This window comes from Myodes glareolus, chromosome 23 (genome assembly GCF_982192425.1).
Source record: "Myodes glareolus chromosome 23, mMyoGla1.1, whole genome shotgun sequence".
NCBI classification, from domain to species: domain Eukaryota; kingdom Metazoa; phylum Chordata; class Mammalia; order Rodentia; family Cricetidae; genus Myodes; species Myodes glareolus.
The window spans coordinates 58,058,929-58,084,517 of record NC_142048.1 but is presented as its reverse complement, the minus strand read 5'-3'; the positions used below and the strand labels follow the sequence as shown (position 1 = coordinate 58,084,517).

Genomic DNA, 25,589 nt, shown 5'->3' with positions numbered 1-25,589 from the left:
CATACCTGTGTGAGTGTGTCCTTCACAGAAATGGAGCCAACCACATGGGGAAGGGAGGGTAGTAAGCAAGTCAACTCATGACGATTTTAGCCACAGACCATTGCTGTGGAGAGAAAAGAGAGGTGGTGGTAGCGTTGGGTAAGTGGGAGAAGTTTCTGGAGCTAATGCCTGAGAAGACCTCGCCAAAACCTAGCATCCTAGGACATGGAGTCAAGTGGGCCAGTGATACAGAAACACAGCAAAACAAACTCAATTTAAAGGAAGACCCAGGCTTCTGACCCCTGACAGACACCTAGAGCAGCGGCAGCATCCCAGATCCCTTCAAAGCCATATTCTTTAGTGCCTTTAAGAGGGAATAAGAGGACTGGCGAGGTGTCTCAGCGGTGAGGAGCACCAACTATTCTTCCATGAACCCAGGTTTGATTCCCCATGTTCACATGGTGGCTCACAACCATCTGTAACTCCAGTTCCAGGGGATGTGATACCCTCCTCTGACCTGTGGAGGTCAGACATGTGTGTGGTGCACATACACATATGTAGGCAAACACTCACACACAGAGATATAAATTGATCTTTTTATTTTAGAAAGAATAAGAAAGGCCTTTGTAGGAATTTTTTGACTCAAAAATAAGGGCAGCTATTTTTTAATGCACCAGTTGTATTACCACGGCTTTTAGAAGGTGGCGTGGGAGAAGCTCACGTGGCCTCCGTGTGCAGCGTGAAGGGTCTCTCTTTCAAGTGACCTGGAAAAAGGAAAGCAGTGGCGGCCAGGGGACAATGTCGAGGCTGTGCAGTAGACAGTCCCTGGATGCAGGATGAGTCAGAACAGGCACTGGCCGGAAGCTGGTTCGCTCTTCCACTAGGCTGGGCCTGTGAGAATCAGCATCCCGTAAGCAAAGCACCTGCGATGGGGCAGGGGTGTAGTGGTGCAATCTCATTGCCAGGGCCACTGCTGTAGGGTCTCAGCTCCAGATCTAGAAGAGAATCTCAGAAGGGGTGAGTGGAATGAGGAGAAAATTCATTTGAGCAGTGTGGATAGTGAAAGGGGCATCTAACCTGCCGAGATGAGATGGGGTAGTGATGACGGGAGACCCAGAGAAGGCCAAAGTCTCCAAAATATGGAACAAGGTTCAGCAGTACAGCATCAGTGAAACCAGCCCTGTTTCTCTTTATACCTGGCAAGCTTTATCAACTCCCTAAACAAGTCTCAGAACATCTTGGGAAGCCCAATCCAAGGTCCCTAGGTTCTGAGCATACTAGGAGGACACTGTTCTGTCACCAAGGGGCCAAAAGTCACATAGGTGTGAAGACAAAGAAAACAGAAAGCATGAATGCAGAATGCGCCCATGCTCTGTGATGGACAGACGAACAATAACAAAGATACTGTAAGCACTGGGCCTAAGCAAAACCACACGGGTAGAGCTGGAAATCAGGGGCTCTTAAACAAATCCTCATTGTCTCTCATTTTCCTCTTGTTCTCTTTCGATGTTTGCATGAACCCTGTCTTATTTTCGGACATAATAGGACCAGGTTGTGCTGGTGTGAACGGTGACTTAAACACCACCAATATACCTACACACACACAAAAAAAAACCTCAAAGGGAGGAATTTTGTTGGTGAAAATGTTTCTCTCCTCCCAGAGCTTAGGACATGTTGAACACAACTTTACAACTTCGGTTAGGCATGGCATCTCCGAGTCCTGAGACTGGAGGTGCAGTGTGGCTTCTGAGTTCCTGTCAGATACCAAAATGCCCAATATTCTACCCAGGGACAGGGCTGTTTTCAGACTTTGTTCTGTTGGCATTGTTGAGTGCTTGTGATTATTTTACGCAAAAACTTAGAAACTAAAAAAGGAAAATGCTTGACATGAGTAAATTTTAGTTGTCCTTGCAGCCGTACTTGCAAATAAGCTAATCGCGTGTGCGCACCCCGAAATAGCCACCAGCCCAAATTAGATTTCAATACTCTAACTATGGCTTCCCTAATTTTAGCTTATAAAGAATGAAGATCCCTCATCCTGGCCCACAGAGACTCCAAATTAATATTCAGAGGATCGGCAGGAAGTGTGTTCCCTATAGAATCACTGTCTTCCTCCAGGCAAGGCCCCTGCTGGAGCTCCAACCATTCTTTAAGGAGCATTGTGTAGCTCCCATGACCACCTGCAATGGTTAATCTCTTGCTGAGGAGTCGGAAGAAAAGGAGGGATGTTTGCTGACATGGGGGACCTTCTTCTTAGTGTTGTCCATCCTATAGCACCCAGTGGCAAATCATGGCCCTCTGCAGATGAAGTAACAAAGTCAGGGGGCACGGTATGACCAGTCCTTTGTCCCTCAGGCATCCAGCTTTAGTCCACTCAGGGAGACCCCCAGAGCTGTTTCTTGGCTTCCTCATTCAACAGGCTCCTCACCATTTAATACAAAAGACCTTGCCTTTAAAGCACATCTGGAGGGGTGCTACATTCATTTCCTACCGTTGCTTAGCAACCCACCCAAACAGTGATTTAAATAAGGTGATGGCTATTCTCTGTCTCACCAGCTTTGGGTCTCAGTAGACATGGATTGTCTGGTGGTTCCCACTCAAGGTCCCACATAAATGATCTAGAAGCATGTCACCAGGTCGGATGCCTTAGTCACCTGAGGCCTACACATCCAAGGGTTTCTGAATCCCTAGCTGGCCTCTGCTTCTGATTTGATGGCATGGAGGCTTGTGGGGTTAACCTGGAAAGCCAGTACTCCAGGGTCTTCACCATAGGAGAGGAGATGCAGGCAGATAGATCCAGCCTTTGATGCAGGGGACACGAATCATCGCGTCTGCCTCACCCTATCTACCTGGACAGTCCCAGCATCCTTTCCATGTTAGGGAAAGGAGATATGGATTCAATCACTTGATAGGACTGAAAATAAATCTGGGGCAAATGTTTTGGAAAAATCCAGAGGCTTTCGGTCCAGACTGAACTAAGCAGTTCAACCTCTTCTCATGTACAATAGTCTCCACCGTCTGGAGCCCCCCAAGCCCCCTTCCAGCACCACCCGAACTCAAGGCTTAGGTTGAACTTTCTTACACAGAGTGAGAGGCCCTGGCCCCTCAAGGCCAAGCTTTTCGTGTTCACCTGGGCAAAGTTCCGTAGACTTGTGACTAAAATGGCAGTCCACATCGGCTGGACAGACAGTATCTGACATGTTACACATGATCGTGCCTAAAAGGGGAAGTGTCGTGACTTCCGGGGTCCTTTGTGTGTGACACTTACAACAATAATCCGATAGTTGGAAATGGAGACCTGGCCCCGACTAACACCTTCCTTGCCTTAAGAGGTTGATGCTCTGGGATCTTCGGGTCTCCTGCGTTCGGTTTTCTTCACTGTCTGTGAGGCAACACTCGGGCCCGTTGCTTTGCTTCCTCAGAGAAATCAATAAAGGGCTCCACAGGTTTCTCTGAAGTCTTAATGGAGGATGTTGTCAGTGTGTGTGTGGCACCAACTTCAGAGCAGCTTCCTGGGTGTCCAAGTCCCTTTCTCCATGTTGGAATAGTGTCCCCTCTTCAAACATGCCAGGGAGCCATGATGGGGTCATAGACAGAGAAAGCCCTGATCCCTTTTCATAATAAGTTCTTTGCCTTGTCTCTTCGATGTAACACTGGAAGGACCCTTCCAGCCACTGGGTCACCTGACCCGGAAGCATCCTCAGCCAGCTGGACATTTCCCACCCACCCTCTCACGGTAGCCTAAGCCCTGCTCGGCTCTGTGTAGCTTTCTCCAGTTTCCGCACTGCATCTGTCCTAGACCCTTTCAGAGTCTAGGCTGCTGCTAAGGGTCACATCAATGCTGACCTTCCCAGGCGAGGTCACTGTGTCTCAGCCAGAGCCGCAGTCTACTCATAGGCTCCAATATCTGCACAGCATGCTTGGGGTTACAAATTCCCCAGATATCTGACTTTGGATTTAAAGATGTTGGCAGTATTCTCTGGTAAGTCTAGAATCTGGCCGGTTCTCTGCAGTGTGACCATGGCTGTCTTCACTGCACAGCATGCTTGGGGTTACAAATTCCCCAGATGTCAGTGACTTTGGATTTAAGGATGTTGGCTGTGTTCTCTGGTAAGTCTAGAATCTGGCTGATTCTCTGCAGTGTGACCATGGCTGTCTTCACACCTGAGGCCCTTAAAGGCGTGGCTCATCTATTTCTAGATCTGATGGTAAAGTCTTCAAACCTTCTGACCTCGGTTCTTCCCCTCCCTGAGGCTTCTCTTTCCTTGAAGTATCTTTTCCCTCTCCACATAGTGTCTCTTCCCCTCCCTGAGGTCTCTCCACACATCCCACAGAGGGGACTACTGTGAGGTGTCCACACTTCTCAAGTGAAGTCAGGATTCACTCAGTGAGGCTTCTACCGGAATAGGAACCGGGTAGAAACTGCACTGCCATGGCCCAGCCTGTCAACATCTCTCTCTGCAACAGCCGAGACCCTCCCACTCAGAGGCCAGCTGGAAAAACTGCTATTCGTATCAGCCTGCTGCTGCTGTGTCTATGAAGTGGCACCACAGTGCTATTGGGCCAAGCGGCTTCCTAGGCTGCCTGGGTGAAGCTCAGGGGGTGCCGTGGGTCAGTGCTCTGGGGAGTTGGAATGATTGCTTGCTTGTTAGGAACTGGGGAGTTAGCGTCTCCGGTTTATAGTAGCTGTCTACTTCTATGATGACACCAACATGCAAAGTTGGCCATGGAGGTAGCAAACCAACCACGCTCTTTGCCATTTCCACCGCAGTGTGAGCACAGGTTGCCAGAAGCACAGCAAAACACTCTGCTCACACCCGTTAGCTTGTCCCCCGCCTCTGAGGGAATGGCTTTCCTCTGCTATGTGAGGCTGAGGAAGGGCTAGACATCTTGCACAATTACAGTTCTACACCGCCATTCACTTGCACACATCCCCAACCACCGGGTGCTGTCACCCAGGAGAGCAGACACCATCCTAAAGCGTCTGTTGTAGTTCCCTCTCTGAGGGCTACTGTGGCTCATCCTCCACAGTGTGCAGCCTGTGCCTCTGGCGCTGAGACCAAAGGTAGTTTCCCTCAGTGACCTCGTGCATCTAGGTCCCTCTTTAGAGTCCTGAAGGTGGCAGGAACACAAGCCAGGAGGCTTTTCTGCTCAGAGAACACCGGGGTGGTGTCAACCAAAAGGATTCAGGGCAGGGTTGCTCGACCCCATAGAGGCCTGGCTTCTCTGGGACACATTGCCGACTGACCCTCGTATGTCTGTCTTCTGCCTTAGCTCTGACACGACCCAGACCTCACAGCGATGATTACAGCACCATGAAGAAAATCCCTCCTCGAAAGCCAAAGAGAAGTCCGCACACGAAGCTCAGCGGCTCCTACGAGGAGATCTGGGGGCCGCGGCCTCCTGGTGTGATGGGCCATGCGGGCAGGCATCAGGCCCCAGGGACGCTGAGTGTGCAGTGGGCCAGGCCTGACTCGGTGCCACCGTGCACACCACAGCTGCCCCTGCACCTGCCGTTGCCACAGGGGGACTATGAGGATGATGCCGAGCCTGTGTACATAGAGATGGTGGGGAACGCAGCCAGGGCAGCAGGCTCCGAGACGGACAGCCCCGACCAGGGCGAGTCTGTGTACGAGGAGATGAAGTATGTCTTGCCTGAGGAGGGCTGTGGCCCGGGGATGCTCACCTTCCTGCCTGCCTCACCTCCTCTGTTTTTGGAGACTCGAAAAGCCATCGTCTTGGAGGCTAGCGGAGGGGACTGCCAGCCCTTGAAGGACACGTGTGACATCCCTCCACCTTTCCCGAATCTGCTTCCCCACAGACCACCGCTCCTCGTCTTCCCTCCCACCCCAGTGACCTGCTCCCCAGCTTCTGATGAGTCACCGCTGACACCCCTGGAGGTGAAGAAACTGCCGGTCTTGGAGACCAACCTCAAGTACCCGGTGCAATCTGAAGGCTCCAGCCCCTTGTCACCACAGTCCTCAAAAGCCCAGAAGGGCGATAGTGACCAGCCAGCCTCCCCTGGATTTGCTGTGTTTAATGGGTCCAGCAGAGTCTCACCACCTTCCACGCCTCCACCACCCCCAGGGCCACCTCCTGCACCCTGTGGACCAACCCCTGCACCCTGCCGGCCACCCACACACTTCGCCTTCCCGCCAGATTCTGTCTTGATTACGGCAGCTAAAGCGCTGACTAACTCTGACCTGCCCAGAACACAGCCCAAGCCCAGTTCAGCCCCAGTACTGGGTCCCTGCAGCTCCTTCGTCAAAACTCCATATTCACCTGGAAGGACAGTCAGAGCAGACCTCAGGAAAGCCTCATCCACCTTCTCCCCTCCGAGCCCTTACAGCCCACCCAACAGCAGGCCGCTGTCCAGCCCCCTGGACGAACTGGCCAGCCTCTTCAATTCGGGAAGGAGTGTGCTGCGCAGGTCCGCAGTGGGGCGCAGGATCAGGGAGGCTGAAGGTGAGCAGAACCCTGGGTGTGTGCATGCTCCTCTATGTGCACAGTGTAAGCCACATCCCGTGTGGGGGACCAGCCAGAGCTGGTGTCCCAGAAACTGACTCCAGGCGACCAGTAGCAATAAGGTAGGAACTCGTCTTTCTGTGACTTCTCAATGCCAGCCCTGACATGACGTGACAAATTAGCACTTGAGGCATGTGAGCTAGAGCAAGATTGACATGTTCCTGCTCATCTGTGTTGTTATTGTTTTCCTATGACACTTTCTTACAGCTTGAACATGACATCCATTACTGGCTTGACGCTGCTGACTTGTGTTTGATTTCCTATTCGCCATCCATCCCTGGTGTCCTTATGTCCCAACAGTATCTGGGATTGCCATCTGTCCAGTTATTCCCTTGTCCATAGCAGGGTGTGGCCCTGGTGGTCAGGTTTTCTTCTCTCACATCCCCAGCCCAGGGAAGAGCGAAGCTTCGTTCTGGTTCTGTTTTCTCAGATGCAGCTCAGCTGAAGGGACAGTCCGCAGTTCCTGGCTACTCCAGGGAGCTGGCAATTAGGTTGCTGCAGCTAGAACCAGCTGCCAGCAGCAAAAAACACCCTGTGTTCTGCAGATGAGGAATGCAGCCAGCTTCGCCATTCTCTGGGAATGTTCTGGCAATCTCTGATATGGTGCTCAGCACATCTGTTCCTCCTCGGTGTCCTGTGTGATGTGCAGTCATAGAGATTTACAAAATCAAAAATGTCTTCTTAATGTTCTATCTTTTGGACAGGAAATGAGGCAGACATCTCTCTATCCCGAGGAGAAATGTAACCGCCAGATCCTTACGTCCCACTGAGGACAGAGGCAATGGGTACCTGAGCCTCTTCGGATAAGAGATCTCAGAGTGGGGAGGAGTCTTACTCAGGGGCAAGACCAGGGACTGATGGCTAGAGCTAAACCCAGAGCACAGTGTTCTGTGCACTCATCAGCCTGCTTTCTTTAAGGAAGAAATAAATATGTTAGCTTCTCTGGATTGATGAGAGCAGGACCTTATATAGTAAAATTAAGAAACAGTGGAAAGCAATATAAACAAATTAGGGCAAGGCTAGGAACCTCTGAGAAGAGGAAGAGGAACCACTCCCCAGCTATGCCTTATGAGGCTGATTGTTTGTTTAACTAACAATTTATTCTAATTATAGGCTGTTAATAAGTGAAATTATACGTGTAAGGAACAGCAAACTACTAGAATTCTACAAGTCATATTTTATCACAGCAACCAAAATGGGCTCTAAAAAGAAGGCATTAAATAATGTCAAAATTGCTATTTGGTGCTAGAACTAAGTTTTCAGAGCCCGTTGACTGTGCCTTCCTGTAGGTCAGAAAGGAATTCTTCTAGATTCCTTTCTGTTAAAAGTGGTGAAGTTCATATAAGTCCAGACAGAGCTTGTTACTTAGAACCCTGGAGGGCGGGGCTGGAAAGATGGCTCAACAGTTAAAAGCACTTACCGTTCTTCCTGGGGGTGTGGGTTCTGTTCCAGCACCCACATCAGGTAGCTCACAGCAGCCTGTAACTTCAGCTCCAAAGGATCTGAAGCCCTCTTCTGGCTCCCACAAGCACCCACACACAGGTACACAGGTGTGCTCATGTATATGTAGATAAATAATGAAATAAATTGAAGAGGAGGAGAAAAAAGAGGAAGAAGAAGAGGAGGAGGAGGAGGAGGAGGAAGAGGAAGAGGAGGAGGAGGAGGAGGAAGAGGAGGAGAAGGAAGAGGAGGAAGAGGAGGAAAAGGAGGAGGATGAAGAATCAAGGGTACAGACAAGTGTCAGCAAGCCTGCGGACACATCCTGTAACTTTGCTTCCCTCCCCAGGTGACATCAACCCACAGAACAGCTGAAGCGTACAGCAGCACCTCTCTGTTCTTACTTTGGATTTTCACAAAATGCATTTTAATTTGAAAAGAAAATCCTTAGGACCATTTATGACTACTGTTGTAATACCCAAAATCCCAGCGACAGGAGCCCAGGTCCTCCTCCCTGCCCAGATGTAGGAGTTCCCAACAACTCGCTTGAGCATGAGGGAATTCTCTCTGGCCTGTGAGGGAAATGGGCTTACGCGCTTGTCTGACATGCTCTCATGAGATAGAGCAGGCTGATCTCTGAGAATGTGAAAGGGGTTATGGGTAAGATGTGGAAGGGAGGGATTTAATGCCCCTGCCGTGTGCTGGAGCGGCTTACGTGATTATTAAGGCTTACAAGGGTTCATCCTCAGCGGAGTAAATCCACTTTCTATTGCAGGGTCCGCGGGCTGTTATTCACAGTGTACCCAAGGGATTGCTTCCTTCCACATTCTCAGCCATCTTCCTCTGGCCTCTTTAGATTGAAAAGCATTTTTATACCTAAAATCACCTGGACATTGATTCATCTAGTGCGTGGTTACTTTGCCGTCATGGCAGGCATCCGTGGTGGTTCCCATTTATTCCTGGGTAGCCATGAAGTGTGGAGAGGGCTCTGTACACTCGGCAGCATAGTGTTCCTCTGGCTTTGGGGCATGGTGACCTCGGGGACATGAAATGGTCAGTAAATTCCTCGTTTGCAGGTATTTTGAGTTCAGGTGTGAGTGAGAAATCGTGAACAGCAATGAGGTTCTCTGGTGAGCAATTCTACCCCATGACTGTTCTAGACGTCGTGAGCAACCACATTCGTTAAAAATCGTTTGCTTCTCGTTTGTTTTTAAGATACAGTCTCAATATGTACCCTAAGCCAACCTCCAACTTGTGGCAATTCTCCTGCCTCAGTCTCCAGGCTGGGATCACAGGCATGAGTCACCATGCCGGGCTTTGGATTGTTCTTGAAAGCTAAAGAATCTTGTCAGTTCTGATAGTATGGGATGCAGACCTGGAGGGAAAAAATAGGCATATTCACACGACTGAAAACAATGGTGGCCATAAGGTGGCGGAAGCAAGGGCTCCAGGCACTGTTTCAACAGGCTGCTACTCCCACACTCTATTCTCAGGTGCCTGGGACAAATATGCCTGTATTAAAGGGGGGGAGGATACTGAGACCTGGAGAAATAAATAAGCTTGCTTAGAGTTCCTCTCCTCAAGGGAGGCGAAGCCTGACAAGAAGACAGTGGTTCTGTCTGGAACCATTCTTCCCACACTTCTTTAAGAAAAGGTCAGGGTGGAGGGTGAAATATACGTTTTTGTCACTGAGGTGCAGCAAGCAACAACAGTCATAGAGCCTGGCGGGAAGAAACTCACAAATGCCCAATTTGCGCTTTTCAGATTCCAAGCAGAAATGGAATTTCGCCATTCAGCCCTTGAGGTGGAAACGGATGGACCAATATCTGCCTTTGCCCTCCTAGAGTTAAAGTATCAGCTGTTTGACATATGTCTTTGATCGGTTACCAGGGTGATCATTTCTAGTTGCTTCCTTTGAAAACGTGAGGCCTCATTCAAGTGGCGAGCGATGCTCAGCCAGGCCACTAGGAGGCGCAATTGCTCTGAGTGGTAGTTCAGACCTTGTGCTCTTTGTGAGGCTTGGTCCACTGGAAAAGCTCAGGAAGATGGGGTGTCCATGGAAGTAGCTACATTGTGGAAGTCTGGGCCAGGATGGTGGAAGGGAGCCAAGTAGAACGAAGATGAATCTTATTCATGAACTATTCCTTTAAAAAACACTCATCTCATTATCTTCTGACCCTGTGAACCCAGAGTGTACAAGATGGGTCCTTGGAAGTGATCGCAACCAAAGATAACTGTACAGCCTGTCTTGTGTTCAGTAGGTGAACTGAGTTTTTGTTGATGGAAAATCTGCCTTAGATAGAGTAGATGAGATGTGCAGAGACATAGTTAGAAAGACATCGGCATGTAGATATTTCCTAGAGTCGGCACTTTCACTGAAGGTTAGCGTAATCCAAGTGGAAATGGACATTCTATTTGGTTATGTAAACATCCCAGATAAGAATATTTTGGGTTTGGAAGTCTGTATTTTATAATTAAGTTTCATAGAAGGGTGCTTTTTATCTCAGAATGTAGTTTGTCTTAGACTTTAAAGGACTTTAAAGTTTACCTGTAGGTGATTTCGAATGGACCAAAGGGAACGGGTTACAGGGCTACAGGGTTGCAGAGAAAGCTCTGTTTCTGTGTTGTTTGTCTCTCTTCTGCCCACGCCACTCCCCGCCACTAGGTGAGCTGGAAGTACATGCCAGGGGCCAATCTTTGTTACTATTTATAAATAGCTCATCTATATGCCCTTCAAGGGGAAAGACGTATTCTTAGTCCCTTTATCTCAGACAGTCATCCCTGCATCCCGTCTGCATTAGAAAGGGTGCCCACTCCCCCAGCCATGCTGACTCTGGAATCCGGGGTTCACTGTTCATTGCATAAGCACCAAAACGCACCCCAGCAAGATCCTCCGTTTAGTTTTGGTGATGTTCCCTGGAATAGATAGGTGATGTACACAGCCCTTCTGCTATTGGGGAAGATAATGTTTTTCTAAATATTACATCCAAACAGTGCTAAATGGGAAAGCCCGAAGTTAAAGAATTTCCATCTCATCTTCTGCTCAGAGACAAAGGCAGTGGCATCTTGAGTCAATATTTGGTGAGGGTTCAATGCTTCTATGCCAGGTATGGTGCATGCAAGCATCTGGACGTTGTTTAGCAGCGAGAAGCCTTCCTGACTTCCCAGCAAGGATCCATGCCTTCTCCTTCAAGCTCACTGTTTGGAAATATCTGTTCTCTGCTGACGGCGTTTGCTACAGAAATTACAACACAATCATCCCTTAATCTCTGATCTATTCAGATGAGATGGCAGCACTTATGCAAATCTTGACCTCAAATAATGGGAGGTATCGCCTATGCCTCTTGCCAGTGGGCAGATCTTGTGTTGTGGTCCACAGCTGCTCAGTTTCCCCTCTGCTCCAAATGTCACCCTCGGTAATAAGGTGCTTGAGTGTGTGTGCATGCTCCTAGGTGCAGGTCAAAGGTAGCCCTAAGGCACATAGCTGTCATCAAAGGTGTAGACAGAACCGAGCATAGTTAGCCTGCGAGTCTCCCTGCTGACCTGCACCATCTACAGCCTCCACTAACACAGAAGATTACAAACATTCAGGAGCACAGACATCCCCTTGCATTCTGGAACTGTCTCAAATCAACATAAAATTGCCCTCCGGGTCCAAATGAGGAGAAACTCGATTGGCATCCCCGGAGAAGGCTGGTGTTTCCGCTTACAACCAAGTGCACATCAGGCCTGTGCACAAAAGGAACTGGGCAAATGTTCTCGCACCAGCTCTGTGGCCTCCTCAAGCGCATGGGCTCTGGTGCACCATGGCTATCTGGCAAATGGGACTTTTCATTAATTTCTTGGCCCCTCTGCATCAAGCAAAAGTATCTGTGTGAGGGAGATATGGCTATACAGTTGAGTGTTTCTAATTCTCCAATGTCTGAAAAAAATCATACTTTAGTCAATGACGCTAAGAAATGTTGTTTGGTTTTTAATAAATTGATCAGTAGCCAAATTTCCCCATGCAAAGGGCAGAGCTCTTTGTCCTCTGTAATATTTGGGGAAACTTTTTAAATGCCTAGGTGCTCATAGTTTGACTTTTATCTCCCCCAAAGTACCATAATTTTCCTCTCCAAATACCCAGTAATTCATATAAGCAAATTGTACAGCCAGGCTTATGCTGACAGACATACAGCCAGAATTGTGCAGACAAACATACAGTCAGGTTTTGCAGGCAGACATACTGCCAAACTTGTGCAGACAGACTTCTAGAATGAATCCCTTTACAGTTACCCAATAACTCAGAGTATATGTGAAGAGCTTGCTACTAGAAATCCAAAACAATAAAGGCCCAAACCTCCTGTCTCTGCCCCGACTTCTCCCAGACTGTGGGCTTCCCACTTCAGTGAGAGAAACCCCAGTAGAGGAACAAATCTCTAACGTGAGGTCCCAAGGCAGGTGGGACCCTTGGCTGAGTTCCAAGTATCCCTGGACACCACTGTCTTCTTTGAGTGCACCTTGTTTGTGGAGGGATTTCACAAACATCATCTGTCAGAGAATGGCAGTGGCCTGGGAGAGGTGAATGTAGCCTTGGATGCAGGGGAAGGCGGAGAGGGCAGCAGACAGCTCCCACTACTGAGACCTAGAGAGGTGTCAGGTTTTCATCCAGAAGCTACTTCTCGGCTTCCTGGTGAGGCTTTGGTGTGCCCATTTCTTTCCTCTACCCCTCAAAAGCTAGGCAACTCCCACAACAGAGCACAAAGCCCTGGAAGTTGGAGAAGCAGTGCCGTGGCGTGGCCATGCTGTTGCCAGCAGACTCCCACATAGGCTGTGGAAGTGATGGTGTTCATCCACAGCACAGCAGCTGCCAATTACCTGCGGCTCCCTCCTATTGATCAGAGCTCTGCCTCCCTTTCTCCGTGAGGGAGAGAAGCAGGTGTTGCCTCCCTGTTTACTGAGGAGCAAGCTGAGGCTTTCAGGATTAAGAGACAAAAATCTAACATCAGGAGCCAGACGCAATGGTTCTCCCAAACCCTACCATTCTATTTTCAGTTTCTGAAAACAATTAACATGAAAATAGTGATACCAAGACCCTCCCTGAGAAAACAATTCCGTTCTGAAGTTAGACACAAACTCATTACCCAGGACAGATGTGGTAAGCTGCAGATAAAACCTATTGCTTTTTTGTCTGCATTCCAAGGAGACTTCCGGGAGCAGGTTCGTGGCTGGGAGATTGTTCTAGAATGCTGCTCTTGTTCTCTATGCAACCCTGATCCCCAAAGTCCACTGTGCTGTCGTAGGGTCCTGCATGGAAGATGGGGTCAGGACTGTTCATCAGATTCCATGATCCCTGTCCCCATTCTCTGCATCCCTTTTGTCTTGGACCTTTCCAGCATTCTGACTGGGGACTGTCACTGTTGAGAGAGAAATGTGTGGATGTCAAGTTGATAAGGGATGAACCTGTGGTGTGTAATTTGGATTGCTCCTTTGACTGGATTAAGGAACACGGGTGACATTAGTGAAGCATGCATTTGGGGATGACGGTTAGGTGTTTTCAGAGAGAGTTAACTAAGGGGAAGAACTTCCTTGGCTGTAGGCAGCACCATCACACAAGTTGGGGCTTGGGACTCAGTGAAAGGAGAAAGGCTCTGAGAAGTCAGCCTCCTCTTTCAGCTTCAGGATCCAAGGATATGGAAGAAAGCATCCTCCCGCCTTGACAGGCAGGAGCTGGTCCCACCACCCTGCCTTCACCACTCTGATGAACTGTATCAGAACTGTGATGTCAACATAAACATCCCCTCCTGAAGTGACTTCTTCCCAGGTATTTGGTCACAACAAAGGAAGAAAACCTAACACAGGAGCGGAGTCCTTACGACCGAAGGCAAGCCGTACTGAAGATCCATCATAGATGTGCCCACCAAGAATCTTGCCCAGAGAGCACTGGCTCCTTGTAGGGATGAGGATGTAAGATGCCATCTCGTGAGTAGATGTCACATATCTGGTGAGGACCCTTCCAGAAACTAGATGGGCAGTGACAAGGTAGACGGGACTTCACTGTTTGCTAAACATTGTAGACACAGAGGTGAAGTCATCACTGACAGCAAAGTGAGAAACGAGACTAACCCAAGAACTAACCGCAGACTGTATTTGGCTCCCATCATGGTCATCTGTTGAGAAAACATTAAAGCCACCCCACTCCTAATAACGGCCACTCCAGTTGCTCTTGTCACTTCACAATTCCATGATTCCTTGGAACAAAACCAAACAGAAGGTTATAGAAGAAAATATTTAGTTCGGTGTAGTGTAAAACTTAGCTTTGAGTTGAGTGGATTACCTATTCTCCTATCGTCTCTAAACCTACAGTCGCTTGCAAGCCCGTCTGTCAAGGGCTGTGCACCTGGCAAAAACAGGGCATCTTTTCAGATGAGCCAGATGTAGCCAAGAGGCCGTTAGGCTTGGAATGCACTGTCAGCAGGAGAACCTGCTACCAAAAACTCCAGAAATAACACAGTGTTTTCAGAGGAGGACTGCCTTTTATAACCAGCATTTTTTTTTCATACTGTCAGCCTGTTAAAGCAAGCAGCTATGTGTATGGTGAGCCTCTCCTCCGGATTATAAATTAAAGTGCCACTGGGGGCTCACAGGAGAGCCTTGGGGTTCCATTCTGCAAGCCATTCAGCAATGAGAGAGAGAGAGAGAGAGAGAGAGAGAGAGAGAGAGAGAGAGAGAGAGAGAGCTCCCTAATGATCTGCACCGCGTTGTTGCTGCCTACCACACTCTCCAGTGTTTCATTCCTCCGTGGAGGGATAATCAGAAATGATGTGCAGGATAAGATACACCCCGTGTAAGAACTGCGAGATGACTTGGCAGTTAAAGCGTTTGCTGGGCAAGTGTGAGGACGCCCTGGCTGGTCTTATGTCACCTTGACTTAAGCTAGAGTCATCTGAAAGCAGGGAACCTCAGTTCAAAACAATGTCTCCCTAAGATTCAACTGTCGGGTGATTTCTTATTTAGTGACCAAGGGGGGAAGGCCCAGCCCGTGGTGGGTGGTGCCATCCCTGGGCTGGGGTCCTGGGTCCTGTAAGAAAGCAGACTGAGGAAGCCATGGAGCACAAGTCAGTAAGCAGCACCCCTCCTGATCTTCACATCTGTTCTTGAGTTCAGGTTCCTGCCCTGTTTGAGTTCCTGTCCTGACTTCCTTCAGTGATAGACTAAAATGTGGATGTGTAAACCAGATAAACCCTTTTCTCCCCAAGTTGCCTTTTAAGAAAGACAGGGGACCAGAATTCTTATCCCCAGGAATTCAAATAAATGCCTAGGAGTGGTGGCCCACTTGTAACGTCAGCCTCCAAAGGCAGAAATGGGGAAGCCTAGAGTGAAAAGGCCAGCAGTATAAGTCAGACCAATGCTCTCTGTGTTTGTGTGTGAGACCCTGCGTCAATGAATATGATTGGTGGAAGAATGGCCAAGGATGATTCTCAGCCTCAGCCTAGGGCCTCCAGAGGCAGGGTCACACACATACAGACATGAATATACAGACACACATACACAGACTCAGAAACAAACGATTGAAAAGAGAAAGCAAGAACTACGTTACCCTGCAGAGACATCAATGTTCAGCTCTCGCTGCAGTAAAAGCATTAGGAGGCAGGACTGATTTATAATTACTTTCCAGTGTAATTACCTACCTGTTCCTGACTGTAATCATTTATACAAGCGGCCTAGAAAAATTCCACAGTCTCAGAGATGACCATACACAATGTTACATTGTCTGGGGCTTTATATCTGGAGTGGGTCACACTCACCTCCCTTCATTTTGCCAGAGTGTCTTGGACTCCAGCTGTGATAGCCTAGTTGTTCTTTGAAATCTTCAGTTTTCCTGTTGCTACCCTGTGCTGTGTCTGTCTGTGAACTGTGACAAGAGGACACAGGAGAGCAGGATTCACTTTCCTCCTGACACACTGCTCACACCCAGGCAGAGAGTGGGGCTGGCAGCCGACGCCCCACTGGTTCACAACATAGCCCACACTGTACCGTGGCATCTGAGAACCTATGCTCTACCCAAAGTCCCTTAAAACCAGCAATAAACAAACAAACAAAAAACACCAAAGGAGCTTTTCCATACTCAAAACCATAATCCTCCAGAGAAATGTCCACACGGGAGTATTTCAGAGGACACTGTGTTCATTGGAGACTTTGGGTTTTACCATTTTCCCTCTGTGTGCGAAAAAGCAGTGCGTGGAAGCCAAGGCCGAGCATGCCTGTCTGGAAACCAGGTATCAGGGCTTGTTAATTACAGACCTGATTCCTATCACAAAACACATGACAAGAAACAGCTTAAGAGAGAAGGGTTCACCTTGGCTCTATCAAGGTGGTAAGACAGAGCTGTAGCCTTAGGAGCGCGAGGCTGCTTGGTGACGTGATGGGGCTGAAACAGAGACAGACAGATGGGGCCAGAAGTCGGACCTGGTTATAACCCTCAGAGCCCAGGTCCCGGCATCCCCCTTCATCCAGCATGGCTCTGTCTCCATCTCTGCCTCCCTAACTCCACCACCACCTGAGGGCAGGTGCTTAAAGCTCACGTGGAGACAGAAGCCTGAGCTGTAGGTAGGAGCTGCTGTTAGAGTCGCATCTATGGCCCCATAACTCTTCCTGGCGTCAATTTTCAGCTTTCATCTCCTGGTAGGGAGCCTGAGCCGGGTCTCATGGGGACTCCTGAGGACATAGGACACATGGACAATGCACCGTGATCCTCCGGAAAGTTTGCACACCCCTCGGGGAAAATAACCGAGGCTCAGCAGCAGATCCCGTCGGGGGGAGCAGCATCTGCTACAGTCTTAGTTTTTGAGAATTGGCTTTGTCCCTTATTATTTAGCTACCTTTATGTGTGTCTAGTAACAGCGTCCCCCGAGACTTTTAATAGACGGATCACCTTCAGTCCTCATGGAGATGTCACCCACAGTTACTGATGCACAGACTCAGGCTCACTTACTGTTCTCAACACTGGGTTCCCCGTCTCCTTGCCCCATCCATCCGCATCACTTGACCTCAGCCCTAGCAGGGATCCATCCACCCACTGACGTGCCACACCAGCACGGAAAGCCCCAATTAGTAGCAGTAGCTCCACTGCCAGCCCTAATGCTTGATGGGGATTCTCCACCATTCTCTCACCCAGGTTGAAGTCATTACTCTAATTTAGGGGTAGGGGAAGAAGCCTTTGTGCTTCGTATATGGCATTGGGAGGCCATCAAACCGTCTGCTTAATTAGATGATCATTAGAAAGCACGGTGATCTGACCCATCTGGGAATCGGAGTGCTGTTTCCATGTCTGTGTGATTAAAAACATCTTAGGAGCCCTCGGTGACAACTTTGGAGAACACATTTCATTTAATAGATAATGAGATTATGCTTCCACGCGGCCTCAGGACACGTAGCTCCTTCCAGGACTTCAAGTATCGCAGGTTCATGTCGGGCACAATAATAATAAAGTAGCCGTCATACTCAGGGTTGCTGTTTGCCCCGAGACCTTAAATAGACTGAGAGAAATTGTTAGGAGGAGCAAGATTGATTTGTTTATTCAAAATATGCTTGTGGCTCTCTGGTTCCAAAGCACTGTCTAAACTGCATGGATTCAGCTTCTCTCTCTCTCTCTCTCTCTCTCTCTCTCTCTCTCTCTCTCTCTGTGTGTGTGTGTGTGTGTGTGTTTGTGTGTGTGTGTGTGTGTGTTGGGGAGGGGGCTACATGTGTGTTTGCCAGAGGTCAACACCAAGTGTCTTCCCCCATCGCTCTCCACCAGAAGCCTGTGTTGCAGCTGCAGGCTGCTTATGGAGTCTTTCTCTGGGGTTCAGTAGCTCTTCCTTGTGTTTTTGAGCCAGGGTCTCACACTGGAACTCACCGACTTGATAGACAGACTGGCCAGGGAGTCCCTGGGTCCCTCCCGTCTCTGAGCACTGGAACTACAGGTGCATACTGCCACATCCGGCTGTCTACACGGGTGCTGGATATTTGAACTCGGGGACCTAGGCTTGCACAACAGCGCTGTACCCACTGGGTCCATCTCCCCAACCCCAGGGACACTGATGCGGGCTTTCCTTGCAAACGGGGGTGCTGAGCAACCCCCATCCCATGGGGATGGCATCCGGGTTCCACGGGCAACACTGGGCTTCATTCTAGAGACACGCGTGTTTCTGTTTAGAGTGCTCTCTTCCCTTTCCGTTTTAAGTGTTTAACCAGACCCTGTGAGTTAATCCCCAGTCCACACGTGACCACGCCTGGCACACTGGGCAAGAGCAGAGTATGCTAGGAGGACAAGAGAGAAAGGGGCAGGGTGAGAGAATATCTGCCCTCGGACTGGAGGCCAGAGTAGGCCCCACACCCGGAGAACTTAGAAAGGGAAGCTGTGTGCGTTTTCAAGTCAGCTTCTGGCTTCAGGGAGAGGGCGGATTTGTTTGACTTGCTATTTTTATTTCTATTTTATTTTTTTTACACATAATTTCCCTGTGTAGACCCATCTCACAGAGATCCACTTGCCTCTGCCTCCGGTGCTGGGATGAACGGTGTGTAGCCCGCGGTGTAATGGTTAACGCTCCGGACTCTGAATCCAGTGATTTGAGTTCCTATCTTGGTGGGGCTTGTTCCTTGAGTAAGAGACCTGGTCAGTCACCCCATCAACTCAGACCATGAAATCCAATATAAACGGGCTGCCCATGCGTGCTTCATCAGTGCCGGGGGCATGTTTAACTTCACCCGCGCCAGGAGAGCTTCCTTGTTCTTTCTGTGTCCAGTTACTTATGAACATAAAACAACTTATGTCGTTCTCTGTATTTTGGAGTACCTGCGTATACCTAATGTCATATCCTGGGGCTGGGACCCGGTGTAAACCTGAAATCCATGTATGTGTTATGTGTACAGAGTCCACACAGTACAAAGTACACATAACAAGAAGGTATTTTACATGGTATTTTATAACATTGTGCATGAGTCCACGCTGTGTAAATTTTCACTCTGGGTGTGTCAGCTCTCAGAGACCCTGGGGTTGGTAGGATTTCTACTTTGGGAGGCTCAGGTGCACATCGGTCCCCTTGGGATTCGTCACAGTTGGCTCCTTGAGGTGCCTCACGAGAAAGGAAACTGCAGCACCCACTGGTTGTTTGGGGATCTCTCCCGGTGGCTCGTGGAGCGAGCCCACGGATGACTCAGTGGTCACTCTCGTCAGCAATGCTTGTCTCCTGGGTGATGGATATCCTCTCTGTGGCAATCACTGCCGTGGGTTGATGGAGGTATAGACGCACGAACCCATGCTCTTGAGACTCAAGGAATTACCTGGGCCTGTCCCTTAACCATTGGTGCGGCTAAGCCACCAAGGCTACTGGAGAAACAGCCTCAGCAGCCCGGTGGGGTTTTTTAATCTGGTTTGCAATCCCCATAGAGATTTCCCATTTAGTATCCAAACCCTCAGAGTGGATAATGTGCATTGTAGGCAGGTGGCACCCACCATGCCCCTGGGCTCTGTTGTAACTCTGGGCCCTCTGCGCCAGGTGTCCGATACTTTGGTGATCTGTTCCCAGGCGTGGGCTCTCTCTGCTTGTGTCCTTGCCTTAGGAACTCAGTGTTTTAGACCTGTTCAGTTGGGCGCAGTCTGTGCCTTCCCGTTATATTTTATGTGGGCACGTTAGCAATGAGTTCTCCAATGAGCAAGGCATTTGAGAAGGCCCCAGTCCACCACCGTTCTAGTTTCTTCTTGTTGCTGTTCTGGCTTTTACTTTCTTCGCTTTGCTGATTCTGCCTGACCTGAGTCCCTTTTGTCAAATGACTGGCGTTACCGTAAGCTTCCCATCGAGACTAGATGTTGCAGGCAGAAAACTGAAGACTTGATCCCCTCCCCTTGCTGTCCCTGTCACGTGAACAAGCTATTTGCCTGAAGGAATGTCAGCCACCACTCCACCTCTGTGCACTGTTTCAGGACTTCTGGATCCACACCCCACTCAATACTGAGGAGATGGGAGCCTAACGGCAGTGTCAGAGACCTCACAGCCTGGAAGATCACATGTGGTTCTGGGTTCAAGGGTCCCCCCTTTTATGGCAGAGACTGAGGATCGAGTTAGTTAAATTTAAAAGAAACTTGGCAGGGCTTAACTTTCTATGCCTTTTCTGGGTCTGGGAGCCTTGTTTACGCTGACAGTCACTCACCAGCTTTGCCATCCCAACCATCTTCCCAGTTGGGCACATGTTTCCTACTGTAAAGCTTCTCCCCACACTCGGCAGAGAGTGGGCTATGAATTATGGGTGGGGGACAAGCAAGATTCCCCTTACACTCAACTCTACCCTCTGGGGAATTGCTGCTGGAGAGGTGAGCATGCTCGATGGGTCGTCTTTGCAAGGGCAGGAGCATCATGGGGTAGAGTTGCAGATCCCCACTGTGTGCGTGTGTGTGTGTGTGTGTGTGTGTGCGCGCGCGCGCGCGTGCATATGCATGTGTGTGTGCGCGCGCGTGCATATGCATGTGTGTGTGCACAAGTGCATTGTTGCTGTCTACTGAGAATGTTTTCATACATTATATTCTGGTCACTTTTCCCCTCCTCCATCTCCTTCCAGATCCTCCCTACCCACCTAACTATGCCCTTTCTCTCTCTTCTTTAAATACATACATATTTATATATATATATATGTGTGTGTGTGTGTGTGTATGTGTGCATGTGTGTGTATGTATGTATACATGTGATTCATAGACACAAAACACAAAAACAGAAACCAAAATATACAAACAAAAGACTCATTAGGCAAACACACACACACACAATTAAAGCAAATGAATGAGGCAAACACTCTACAGAAACACCGTTGAGTGTGTGTTGTGTTATTCAGCTCCCTTGCTAGACTTTTAGACCTGGGATAGTAGGGAACCATTCAGCTTCCTCCATACTGAGCAGTCCCAGGGGCCACAGGGCTGTGATTTGTGGATTTCTGAAATAATACATTTTCACAGAAGTACAACCAGTCAACATAGTGTGGATTGACCCAGCTACAACACAGACAGGGGTACCTGGAAACTCCCTGATGTTGGGTTCCAGAGTCCCCGTCCCCCATCACTGGCATTGCTGAAAAACATCTTTCCACATACTTCTTCCACGGTCACATGTGCTTAGGGTTGATTAGAATTCTGCCCAGCCCAGCAGACCCCAGCCTGGAGTGCAGATGCCTTGCCCTTAGGCATGCTTCTCCTTCAGGGATACGCTGCCTCTCTCTTCTGAGTCTCTCCAACTGGGAGCGCTCCCTGCCAGCTTTCCACGAACTCTCACCTCTCTGAAAGACCACAAGACAAAGCTTGGCTGTGCTAGCATGCAAAAGAAAGCTCTGTCCAGCTCCCAGGCTGCGGAGTGGGAGGATTCGGACTGGCAGCTGAACCTTTCTGTGTTGAATTTTTCATTCATCTGTGGATTGCCATCTGGGTACTGAACCCAGGGCCTCGCGTATGCAAGCAAGTGCTGTACCGCTGAACTACCCCCATGAGTCCATCTGTGTGATTGGTCATTCTGCCCTGCGAGGGAAGAATTAGCAATGTCAGATGTCTAAAGGAGACTGCCCCATGCAGCACAGGCTACATATAGTAAGCCTGATAGAACCCGGTGCCAATGTCAGGTCAAAGCAAGCCTGTTGGGGTCTTACCACATTTAGCCGTAACAGATACCTGAATCCTAAAAGCAAGAGCTGGGGGTGGGGGTGGGGGCGGTGTAGGAGAGGATGCCAGGCCCTCCTTCTGCATTTTTAGTTTATCTTAATGCCTGGCAGGAGAGGGAGAGTGCTGTACTTTTCCAGAGTGGCCTAGTGACCTTTCCCAAGAGGGGTTTTCCTGCAGCGTTAGGGAGAGTCATAGCCACCGGGAGTGATGAGTCTGAGTCGTGTCCTCACATAGTTTCCGCCTCATACAGCACTCTCGGCATTAAGTCCGCTAGGCTGCTCCCATTTGGTTTCCTCCAGTGTTACAAACCCGGGTCCCAGCTCATGCCATTCCAAAACATGAGCTGAGGTTATCTCAGGTTAAGAAGGTAACCGGCAGGGATTTTCTTTTTGAAATCATTTCTCTTAAAGAAACACTCCTCTGTTTGTTGGGTGCCCATTTTCCTTGGCGGAACTTGGGTTTTTGGTAAGTCAGCTCCTTCCTTCCCCATGGGTGGTCCAGCCCCACCCCTTGCCAACCCAGTTCTCTCCTAACCCCAGCCTGCTCTTTCCTCTCTCTAAGTACAGCTCACTTGCTCCTCCCTGCCTTCTCCCACTGAGCTGGCTCTTAAGAATCCCCCCTACTGGGAGAAATCCTCCTGGCCTAGGGCTTCATGAGAAATACTCCTGTTCCAAAGATTGCTGCTCAGCTTAACCCTTGGGTGCATGGCAGTTCTTCCAAGGTCCCCATGCAGACCCACAGTCTTCCAGCAGTAGCTCCTTCTCTGGGCTCCTCCCTACCTAGGATGCTCATTGGCCTGCCTGCTGCCCCCTCAGCCAGAAGGTATGGTGAGTGCCCTTCTCGCTACTGCCCAGCCCTCCTGCAGGGCACCAGGCTAAATCCCGACAGCTTTTCTATTTATAGCCTCACCCCCAAGCTCAGGAGCTTTTGCCAGGTGAATATATTTATTAAGCTCCTTTCATCCTCAGCTCTTACACGAGGCCTTTGAAGGGAGCCAGGCCTGAGATGCAGCAGACACTGCAGGCGCCCACCCCCAAAGCTGCGGCAGACATGGCTTCCTTCCCTTGGTGCAACCAGTTCTGTCCCTCCTGCCCCTCCTAGTCTTTCTGCCTCATGCAGAGGTGCCAGGGTGTCCTCCCCACTGTGGGTACACTATCCTGCACTTGTCCACCCTCCAGATTCCTATGGATCTAGTGCAAGTGTTTTAGGGTGCTTTTCTGCAAACCTCTGACCACTCTCTGTATTATGTAAAATTTATTTATTTTACATCCTGACCACAATTTCCCCTCCCTCCTCTCTTTCCAGTCCCTCCCTCCACCTCCCCTCTGCAGCCCCCCCCCAATCCTCTCCTCCATTTCTATTCAGAAAAGGGCGGGCCTCCTATGGATGTCATCAAAACCTGTCATATCAAGTTGCAATAAGACTATTCACCTCCCCTTAAGACTGGGCAAGGCAACCAATGTGAGAAATAGGGTCACAAACGACAACAGAAGAGTCATAGACAGCCCCTGTACCCACTATTAGGAGTCCCACAAAAAGACAATGCTGTGGGATGATGCTCTTGTACACTGTAAAGATTTGTCACTCATATTAGTTTAATAAAACGCTATCTGGCCAGGAGCCAGGCAGAAAGCATAGGCGGAGCAACTAGACTAAGAGGATTCTGGGAAGAGGAAAGGCAGAGACACAGTTACCAGCCAGACACAGAGGAAGCAAGATGAGAACGCCTCATTGAGAAAAGGTATTAAGCCACATGGTTAGACATAGACAAGAATTATAGGTTAATTTAAGTTGTAAGAGCGAGTTAATAATGAGCCTGAGCTAATAGGCCAAGCAGTTTATAATTACTATAAGCCTCTGTGTGTTTCTATGGGACTAAACAGTTGTGGGACCAGGTGGGACAGAGAATTCCATTGACAGAACTAGACAACTCTCACATGTATGCAGAGGAACTAGGTCAGTCCCGTGCAGGTTCCCTGGTTGTGTGTTCCTATGAGCCCAAGTTAGTTGATTCTGTGGGTTTTCTTGTAGTGTCCTTGACCTCTCTGGCTCCTCCAACCCTTCTTGAGCAGAATTCCCTGAGCTCAGCCTAACGCTTGGCTGTGGGTCTCTGTATCTGTTTCCATCCATTGGTGTATAAAGCCTCTCTGATGATAATTGGGCTAGGCGCCAGTGTTGCATGATATTTTGTGTTCTGACAAATAAAGCTTGCCTGGAGATCAGAGGATGGAGCTAGTCACTAGATAACCATAGAGGTTAAGCAGTGGTGGCACACACCATTAATCCCAGCACTTGGGAGGCAGAAACAGGAAGAACAGGAGTTCAAGGCCACCCTGGGCCAGACAGTGGTGGCTCATACCTTTGAACCCAGCACTTGGCATCTCATGCCTTTGATCCCAGCATGTGAGGGTCTCATACCTTTAATCCCAGCACTAGGGAAATGGAGACAGGATCTTTGCACCCATTCAGTCTAAGGATTTGACCATCTCATTTAGTCTGAGGATTCTGAGAGACAGGATCCTCCACCCCCACTTGGTCTGAGGATTTCAGAGAGGTAAGAAGTCTCTAGTAGCTGGCTGTTTATCTTCTCTGATCTTTTAGCTTTCACCCTTGATAGCTGACTCCAAGGTTTTATTTATTAAGGCTAATTATATTCACTCTCACATCAATCTATGAGTGTAGCAGAATATCATTAGGCATCATTACATTGACATTTTTTTTTCTCCAGTCAGGTTTAGGTCTACCCTAGGTCTCTGAGCAATCCTGGTGCTCCAGGAAGTGTTGGGGGTGGGCCGATTCTCCTAGCAGGGTTTTAGGATAGACCAGTCATTGGATGATCACTCCCTCAATCTGTCGGCCATCCTTACCCCAGTACATCCCATAGGCAGGACAGACTGCAGGTTGAAGGTTATGTGGCTGGGTTGGTGTCTCAATCCCTCCTCTGGAAGTTTTGCCTGGGAACAGGAGATGCCCAGTTCGGGCTGTAAGTCCCCTATTGCTTGGAGTCTTAGATGGGATCATCCTTGTAAAACCATGTTTTTACTGACCCCCAAACACTCCCTCCTTTCCAGTCATCTCTTTCAGTAATCTCCCCCTCCATCCCTCCCCAGCCTGGTGCTTCATGTTCCCATTCCCACCTGCCCCCAATTCACCCACAAAAATCTCCTCTATTTCCCCTTCCTGGTGAGATCCGAGCATTTCCCCCATTACCCTCCTTGTTACCTAGTGTCTCTGCGTCTGTGGGTTATAGTCTGGTTATCCATTACCTTAAAGCTAATATCTACTTACAAGGGAGTACATATAATGTTTGTTTTTCTGGGTCTGGGTTACTTCACTCAGGGTGATTTTTTTTCCTAGTTCTATCCTTTTGCCTGCAATTTTCATGATGTCATAGTTTTGAACAGCTGAGTAATACTCTATTGTGTAAACGTACCACATTTTTTTTATCCATTCTTTGGTTGAGGGACATCTAGATGACTTCAAGTTTCTGGCTATCATGAACACAGCTGTGAACATGTCCTCGTGGCAAGCTTTGGGTGTGTGCCCAAGAGTGGTATTGCTGGGTCTTCGGGTAGATCAATTCCCGATTTTCTGAGAAACCATCACATTGATTTTCAAAGTGGCTGTATAAGTTTGCACTTCTGCCAGCAATGGAGGAGTGGTCCCTTTTGTCACACCCTCTCCACCTCACAAGAAGTCTCAAGGATATCCTAAAGGCCCTGGAGTTAATACTGGCCCTTTCTGAGGAGTAACACCCTCAGAAGGTGTTCCAGGAACTGGCCCTGGAGCTAAGAGGTAGAAGCTGGCCATCAAAATTCCAGAGTCATGTAGCTCAGGTGAAGTGTGCCAGTCCCCACCAAACTGACTTCAGTATCCTGAAGTAAGATATTATAAAGCAACCTAAAGAAATATTAAAAAATAACTCAATACTCATAGACCTTGCATTGACAATTGTAGGACAATGACAGAAGCTACAGAACATCATACC

The 25,589-nt window shown here is 49.0% G+C and overlaps 1 protein-coding gene across 2 annotated transcripts in view; it reads left to right on the top strand.

Annotated features, from left to right (window-relative positions):
* Myo16 (myosin XVI) overlaps positions 1–25,589 on the top strand; it is a 473,090-nt gene that overhangs the window by 402,550 nt on the left and 44,951 nt on the right. For both annotated transcript variants that reach the window (XM_087900756.1, XM_087900755.1), the window contains exon 32: positions 5,254–6,444. In XM_087900756.1, coding sequence (XP_087756882.1) covers positions 5,254–6,444 — 1,191 coding nt within the window. The remainder of the gene's footprint in view (positions 1–5,253; positions 6,445–25,589) is intronic.